Source organism: Phaseolus vulgaris, chromosome 8 (assembly GCF_051622355.1).
Source record: "Phaseolus vulgaris cultivar YP4 chromosome 8, ASM5162235v1, whole genome shotgun sequence".
In the NCBI taxonomy this organism is placed as follows: Eukaryota; Viridiplantae; Streptophyta; class Magnoliopsida; order Fabales; family Fabaceae; genus Phaseolus; species Phaseolus vulgaris.
In genome coordinates this window covers 21,431,072-21,439,674 of record NC_143505.1, presented here as the reverse complement: position 1 = coordinate 21,439,674, position 8,603 = coordinate 21,431,072, and the positions used below count along the sequence as shown (strand labels likewise).

The following is an 8,603-nucleotide window of genomic DNA, read 5'->3' as shown; positions in this document are numbered from 1 at the left end:
AAAGATTTAACTTGTCTAGTGGGAAATTCGTCTAAAGCTTCAATGAAGAATGATATGTTGGATTTCAACGTGATTAAGTTTTTTGGTATTAAGACTCGTAGTGGGAAAGTTCTTCGTCCTCTTCCAGTTAGATGGGAATTTCCTTCACCAGGCTGGGTTAAAATTAACATTGATGGGGCTGCTAGGGATATCCTGGTCTTGCTACTTGTGGAGGTATTTTTCGTGGGAGTATAGGAGAATTTATTGGTGCTTTTTCAGGGTTTCTTGAAGTTCAGACTGCTTTGGTTGCTGAATTTTATGGAGTTACACATGCTATGGAGGAAACTCAAAAGATGGGACTTACTAATGTTTGGCTTGAATGTGATTTTGTCTTGGTTTGTGCTGCATTTACTGCTAGGACTAATGTTCCGTGGATGCTTCGTAATCGACGGAATACTTGTCTTAATTTCTGTAGGACAATCAGGTTTAGGGTTACTCATATTTTTCGTGAGGGAAATGCATGTGCTGATAAGTTGGCTAATTTAGGGTTCATTCATAGAGAATCATTCCATTGGTATAATAGACTTATATCTAGTCTGTTCTTAGAATTCTTTATGAATAGGTATAGTCTACCTATGTATCGTTTTTGTTAACATGTGGGTTTTGGTCTAGTCCCCCCATATTTTTGTATTTTTTTTTTGTTCTTTTTTTTTTAATAATACTTTTTTCATGTGATGGCAGATGATTGTTGTTACTTAAGGTGTCAGCCTAACTGAGATGTCAAGTTGCATAGTGATGTCTAACATGAAAACTTTCATAAAAAAAAACTACTAAATTTTAACTAACAAGAATTATACTTTAATTTATTAAAACTTTTATATTTTATCATAAAAAAATTTAACATAAAAAAATCAATTTAAAATAAATAAATTAAAAATATATATTAAATTGATTAAAAAACAATAAAAAATTAAGACACTTCAACAATAAAGAAATATAAATAGTTTATCCACCTTTCATACTTCAAACTTTTCATTCTTTTTCTCTTTTTCCCTCTTTCACCATCACTTTCTAGCATCTCTCTCATGTCTCTACCATATTATTTTGTACTACCTTTATCTATCATATATCCATTTATCATCTCTATACCATCTTTTTACCTTTTATTTAATATTGCAACTTATATCATTCACTCGGGAGTTTGACCACAAAAAGATAAAAGTGAGGTTAATTTATTTTTATATTAATCTTACTAGACTTGTTTAATCTTAGTAGAATTGTTTGTGTTTTATTAACTTTATATTTATTTTGGACTACATATAGTTTTACTTTCTTTATTTGTATACTTCTATTTAATTTACTATAGTAATACATGGAGTCTTTCTTTTTATTTATATTTATATTAATTTATTTGTTCCTTTTTTTATAATCTATTTTTTTTAATTACGTATTAGACTTCTTTCTTTATTTATATTTATGTAATTTAATTTATCTTCAATTACACATTTATTATTTTTATTTATTTACATTTATGTCATTTATTTATCTATAATTACGTATTAATCCTCTTTGTTTATATTTATGTCATTTAATTTATTTATAATTCCACGTTCAAAATTATTTTTAGTTAACCAACTATCACTTTTATTAATTTTCATTTATGTCATTTAATTTGTTTGCAGTTACACATTGAACTTTTTTTAATCTATACTTATATTATTCAATTTATTTTTAGTACGTGGATCATTTTATTCTTTTATGCACTTATTGTTTAAATAATAACTTATTTTTTATTCTTTCCAAATTTATTTATGTTTATACCTTTTTATTTGTATTATATATTGATCCATTTCTAATTATTTATTTTAAGTTCTTGTTTTAATTCTTCTTTTATTTTATTATTTTATATTATTTTAAGCACCATCCTTTTATTATTCAAATATATATATATATATATATATAAATAATATAAAAAGTAAAGTAAAAGAAAAGAAAATATATTTTATTCAATTAACTTGGATAAAAGAAAGTTACTTATATCCTATATTATCATTTTTATACATTTTTAAGGGTTCTTTTTATATTTATTTGGATGGTGTATATAAATTATTGGTTAAGAGAAATATGATGTATCTTAATAATCATCCCATTGTGTAATCCTTAAAGACACCAAAGAGTGTGAAAAATAGGTACAACATAAGAAGAGAGGATTGAATTATGTTTTCATTTTTTTTTCAGTTTTTTAACAAATATCATCTGATCATATGCACTTAGACGATAGTTTTATACTCAATAGAAAAATTGTAGAAGACTTTCAAAAACTAAGTTAAAAAAAAAATCCTTCTTAGGTTAGTGCAGATTTAATAGCATCAATTAGAACATGATAAGGAATGTAGAAATTACTCAATGATTTTTATACTGGTTCATCTGATAGTGTAGACTACGTCCAGTTCTCAATCAAAATATTGATTTTTACTATGCAGACTAACATTGTAATTTACAATACGAGCATTATTTCGGAACATAACCACTATTCGCTAACTTGTTCACTATTCTTTAAACATTTAGCCACTTGTGGCTAAAAACCTGAGTGATGTTTTGGATCGTAACCTATCGAGTATTTTTTACTAAACAACCACCCTTGGCTAAGATAAGCTTAATCTAATATGCGATAAAAAAAAATCACAAGGTTTACTCGCTAGAGAAGGTAACATCTTTCAACATATATAATGTTTAAGTTCTCACTTCTAGTTTCTAATGAACACAATAACATTTTTGTAAAGTTTTTTAGGGCATAGATAATAAGTTTGACAACATTTCAATACTTTGCAAATAATGGCCAAAATTCTTATTCTTCTCTTCGAAGGATGTCTTTATATAAGCCTTGAAGAAAAAAGGTTACGCAAATCCTATTTTATCCTTGAGCAGCTTCATTTCATAAGAACATGCTCCTTACATTGGATCAGCTTGAATGTAGAAGATGTATTAAATATTCTTCTCTCCTTGAAGCAACATCCTGGTAGTTAGAAGAACTTATCAATCCTTGACAAAGTGTCTTTACTTGGCGTTGTGTAAAGTACAATATCGTTACATACTAGATAGTTTTTCTAATGTTGACAAAGCAAGCGTCAGGGAGTTATTGAAGCACAACAACCTTAGTTCACATTCAAAGAGATCGTTGATATGGCATATGCTTTTAATGAATCTTCTTGATAAACGAAGGAAGCAAACGTTACATGCAACATAAAATAAGCATGAAGAGACTTTTGAGAAATACAATGTTATTTTAAGACTATGTGTGTATCGCCTAATCACAAAAATGTTTATTAGATGTAAAAGAGACTACAATGTGGTATATCATCTTTCAAGCGAAACACTTGTGTCTTCATAATTTGTTGTAAAGGAAAACATTTCGTTTTATAGACAAAGTCTATTCAAAATCTAGGTTGTTAGATATTTCTCAAACAAAGAGTATGTAAGTTGAGCAAGAGTCTTAGGTTTCCTTATAATAAGTTGGGATCATGCTAATGCATGAATGTTTGTATTTGGAAAGTCATAGTTTGGTACATTGTGGGATGAAAGATAGGGATCATGGTGGGGTTTAAGGAAGTAGTTGGATTGTTCAAAATAACACCATGCACTAGGATATTCATAAGCCAAACTTAGGATTATCTGATACTTGCTCAACATTGTCAAGGTTAGGTAGTGAGTTTATATCTCTTTTGTGAGTTTCTAAATGATCGATACTCTCAAGAAAAATAATTATGATTGTACAAATGTTTTTAATAAAAAAAAATACTCAACTACCAAATCACTTCTCATGTAACTTTTGATGTTCATTATGAATCATCATAAATGGAATATAGATCCATATGTTTGATAAAGTGAGATTGAGTCTTAGAGCTGTAGGTCAAATCGTCGGCTCTCATGGTTTGTATTTTATATTAAGTTCATCAATATTAAGACTTATAAAGACATCACTCTTTTTCGTATTTTTCTTTCATATGTATTTACATTATGAGTATAAGGAAAACATGCTCAGTGAGATTTGTTCAAAAAAAATTCACAAGTTGACTCATGGACGACTTAGTTTTAATATCCTTAAGTGATATTAAATATATAGATAGTTCACTATTGTGATATAAAACTTTTATTATTTTACAAAACTCATATTTTTTTTAATATATTATGAATAATTATAAAGATGTAAAATATTCATATACATATATATTTATGAAATTATTTTATGATTAATAATGCTCTTTATAAGAAAATTTTAATGAACAAAAAAATTCACTCCCAATTCCTAATTAAATAATATCAAACATCATACACAAGTTCATTTCTCAATCATAATAACTCAAACACTTGATTCGTGGTGCTTTTTAACTCTAAATTCACGTGGTAATAATTTCACAATATAAAATAGCTTATGAGTTTATAAACTAGATCATCATATCATGCATGGTCCTCTCAATTTAGTCTCACTTAGAATATAGATAAGGTATTTTAGCTTGCCTTAGTTGTTCTTCATCAGACACATAAATAAGACATTTTCAACCATAAAGCCCTAGGGTCAAAGTACAAAATCATAAAATCCCTCCCACATAAACTTCGTCCATCCCAGTAGAAACAAAATTTGCACTGAGTTTATGAACTCAAACACAAATCTCGACACAGATATATAATTCGTTGTTATTTAAATTGCAAATTGTCACCTTACTATACCACCATCAAGACTTTTCAATTGTCCAAGCTTAAGATGAATTTAAATTTCTTAAATTTTACTTACAACACACATGTAACTCAATACTTTGTACTACATGGTCAAGCAATGCACATCCACAAAGAGTGTCTTGCTGCATGGTCACACATCTCGACTATCAAATGTAATACTCCATTTAATAGCTAGATTAATATATAATTAAACATCATATGTCAGACTAATACAAGAACTTAATAATAATAGTCATGTTAATCAACTCGACTCTGTAAATAGGTTGACCATATGTAAATCAAAATATACGTTTAATAACATTTATTACTTTCAACTTCCAAATATCAAGTATTGACTTATTGTCGAAAAACTTTTTACTGGTACATCACCACCATTTACTTCACCACGCGTGTCAACTGTCAAAGCCTATTCAGGACATAGACAAATATAACTATTTTAAAATATAAAAATATATATCAAAATTATCATTTTGATAAGAAAATGAAATATCAATCATAAGCACACAATTATGTAATGTTTATTTCGGGATATGAAAAATGAACACTAGAATGACTATGTTGGAATATAAGCAAATACATTTAAAATGATGATTCCAGAATATATATAAAATATAAAAATAAATTCTAGAATTATTATTGTATGATATTTTAAACATAAAATCCATCAACTTTTTCTGATACGAAAACCATAATATATTATTCCAAAAATATGTTCATATGCAAATTTAATCCTGAATTTGTAAACATAGAGAAACATGAACAAATTGGAAAAGAAAGAGTTGCACTAAGAAAATAATTGGAGGCACGTAGTATGATTGCCTGAGAAGTCCTAATTGCCTTCAATTGTATTCATTATTAGCAGCCTAGATACATCATTTTGTATGAATCTGATGTGTGTTTAAATATTAGTTTTTAATTAATCATCATAAATTCTAAATTGAGATCTGTACATTCTAAATTCTAAATCCTGCTACAAAAATTGATAAATTAAATTTTGAAAGGTAAAATCATCACATAATAAACAATTTCAAAGTATTCGATTTTTACACAACGTTATATTTTACATAAATAATTAAAAACTTTACTAAATTAAAAAAATATTTATAAAAATCAAATAGGGAAATTTTATTTTCTTTATTTCAAAGTAATGATTTTTATATTATTACAATAAACAGAAATTAATCATAAAAACAAAAAAATGAATAAATTATTGATATTTAGGGTCATTGACATATTACTCTGGTGCACATGACTTATTTTTATATGGTTACGTATTTTGAAAAACCATTCATATGCATAAGTTCGGGTATGGAAACATAACTTCACGAGAAAATATGCTCCATACATACAGTTGTTTTTAAATAAGAACAAATCGTGGTCATAATGCATCCCTGTCTTCAAATTAAAATTATGAGTAACAATAAAAACAAAATTTTGGTTGAAATTGGCATAAAACTAACAAAACGTTCACACTAAAGATGATCTCCACCAAAAGTCGAAAACATACATTATCCTGAATTGTACCAATTTCCAAGAACTAAAGCCAAATAGAAACTTGGAAAACGCTAAAATTAAGCAGCACCCTTTCCCTTCTTCTTCTGCAGTTTCTTCATGTAAAACTCCAGCTCCTTCCCTTCCAGAATGTACCTACACAATTGCCAAAATATAAGAAAAGCAAACGAATTTGGAACGAACATACTCTCTCACGAATAAAAATTTATGCCTGGCCGAATCCTAAGATTCAACCGAGGTGATCACATACCCATCAGCCCTGCCACATTGTCCAGGGCGAGAAGAAATACATGCCAACAATCTGCCACCAGCAAATTGTTCTTCAATGTGGGCATCAAGTTTGCGATCTTTCTGGCGCTTCTCAAGTTTTCTCTGCACATGGTTACTTTTCTTGGTTTCTTCAGCAGCAGCATCAGCCTCCTGAAAGTTTGACATCAAAGGGTCATCAAACACAATGGATGCATACTATTCAATCCAAAACATTACACCTGTATCATAAATAAATGTTTATTCATAGAAATAGAAAAAATAGTACAATAAATAGTCAGAAAACATTATTTCTCCCTTCAAGTAAACACTAATCCAATTATGAATTGCAGATTTTTGTGCAACATTTTCAATCAAAGACAGACTATAAACCACAAATAATGATTCAATTTCAACATATCTCTGCCAAATAACATTCAATACACAACCAGCAAAAGTAGAGACATTATTCAAGAAATAAACAATAGATATATATTATAAGGGTGAAATATAAATAAAAGACTATTCACAATGTATGACCTCAGTAGAGTCCTTCTTGGATGCTGCTTTCTTTTTTCGGCCAATTTCAACACCATAGTGCTGAAGGTACCACTGCTTGAAAGGAGCAGCGTCAACCTGAACAATAGCACTCTTGACCAACGTCTGAGTTCTCACAAGCTCATTGTTTGAGGCATTGTAAACAACATCTAGAATACGAGTCTTGCGGGTTACTGCCTCACTACCCCATGAGTAATTTCCAGTGTCCAACCTCAGTGCCCTCCATTTTACATTGCCACCTCTAACACGAATCCTCCTAATTGTCTTGTTGCTTGATAACTTGGTGTTGGCTGATTGGCGACCAAGCTCATACCTATACAAGCCCACAAAAAAGAAATATCTTAGCTTAAATACAAAATAATTGGCATAAATACAACCACATCAACATGCATGTACAAAATGTCAACAATTCACAATAAATAATCGAATGTGTTCAATAATTTCCGCTAAAATTAATATCTAAACAAAGTTTTAAACTTAAAAACCGCAAAGAAAAGTTCACAAGGCAGAGATGATAAAAATTCAGCTAGCAGTGAGATTTGGTAGCTACTATGTTATTATTGAGCAATTTTGGTCAGTTTGCTAACAGTAGAGGATAACTAAATCTCACCATAATTGTAGACCTCACCCTATGTTGATATGACATTCTTAAATAATGAACAGAAATACATTTGTCTAACAAAAAGGTATACATGCTATATATCCATTTATGTAGAAGGATTGGAAACAATGAGACATAAAACTCCAGACATGAATGATGTATGCATATCCAAGAAGCAAAATCCTGATGTCATTGCAAAAGATAAATTCAAATCATCAAACAACAATATCCAGACACGTGATAGAATGTAGAGTAAAATAGAACTTCAATCTTTCAAAACATCGATAGTCTTCTCTGATATTTCTCTATTTGTAAATAGAAGACACCAGAACTAAATGCCACTTCTAAATTTCTAAACAAAACACATTCAGTGCATTGGTTTCGCATGACTTTAACCTAAATTACTACTGCAGTAACCATTTGAATCACCCAATTTGCCTAGTTAAGTATAACTGCAGCTAGATCCGGCAGATACACTTGTATATACAAAATCGTTCGTCAATCATCACCCCCAAGTAAATAAATAATTAAATAATTGTTATTTTATGCATTAAAAAAAGAAATCAAATTCAAAAGTGTTAAAAATGGGGCATTACTTTCTCTTCTTTCTCCACGCCTTCTTCTTGCCTCCAGTTGCACGCCTCTTGTGCATGGAATCCCTGGAAATACCTGTTGAAAACAATGACAGTCCATCAGAGAGAAAATTCTACAGACACAGTTATTATCAGCAATTGAACTATGAGAGATCAAAGAAACAATGATTAGGAAGAGACATACCCATCTTGATTTAGCGTTCAAAATTCTCTCTCCCCTCTTCCTCCCTAGCTTCTTCTCTGGGTACGGCCCCTCTCTGATAAAACCCTCACCATAATGCGTATTATATATGAAACCCTAGTTCTGCTTGGATACAGACCAGGACTCATCCCAATTCTTGTGGGTAATCCAATTGGGCTTCAATTTGGGCTTTCCT

The 8,603-nt window shown here is 29.5% G+C and overlaps 1 protein-coding gene across 1 annotated transcript; it reads right to left on the bottom strand.

Annotated features, from left to right (window-relative positions):
• Nucleotides 1-6,091: 6,091 nt before the first annotated feature.
• Nucleotides 6,092-8,577, bottom strand: LOC137823332 (small ribosomal subunit protein eS8). The gene is made up of 5 exons (XM_068628417.2): nt 8,411-8,577; nt 8,230-8,302; nt 7,015-7,345; nt 6,479-6,648; nt 6,092-6,363 (listed from the first exon to the last, which is right to left on the bottom strand). The coding sequence occupies exons 1-5, from the start codon at nt 8,412-8,414 to the stop codon at nt 6,288-6,290; spliced, it is 654 nt and encodes a 217-aa protein (XP_068484518.1). The 5' UTR covers nt 8,415-8,577; the 3' UTR covers nt 6,092-6,287.
• Nucleotides 8,578-8,603: the final 26 nt, after the last annotated feature.

What these genes read in the sequence shown, in the direction of transcription:
- LOC137823332 (XM_068628417.2), bottom strand. An exon ending in GCGTGGAGAAAGAAGAGAAA is followed by an intron (nt 7,346 to 8,229) that starts GTAATGCCCCAT and finishes GGGCTTGTATAG; the next exon opens with GTATGAGCTTGGTCGCCAAT. An exon ending in CCAAGAAGGACTCTACTGAG is followed by an intron (nt 6,649 to 7,014) that starts GTCATACATTGT and finishes TCAAACTTTCAG; the next exon opens with GAGGCTGATGCTGCTGCTGA.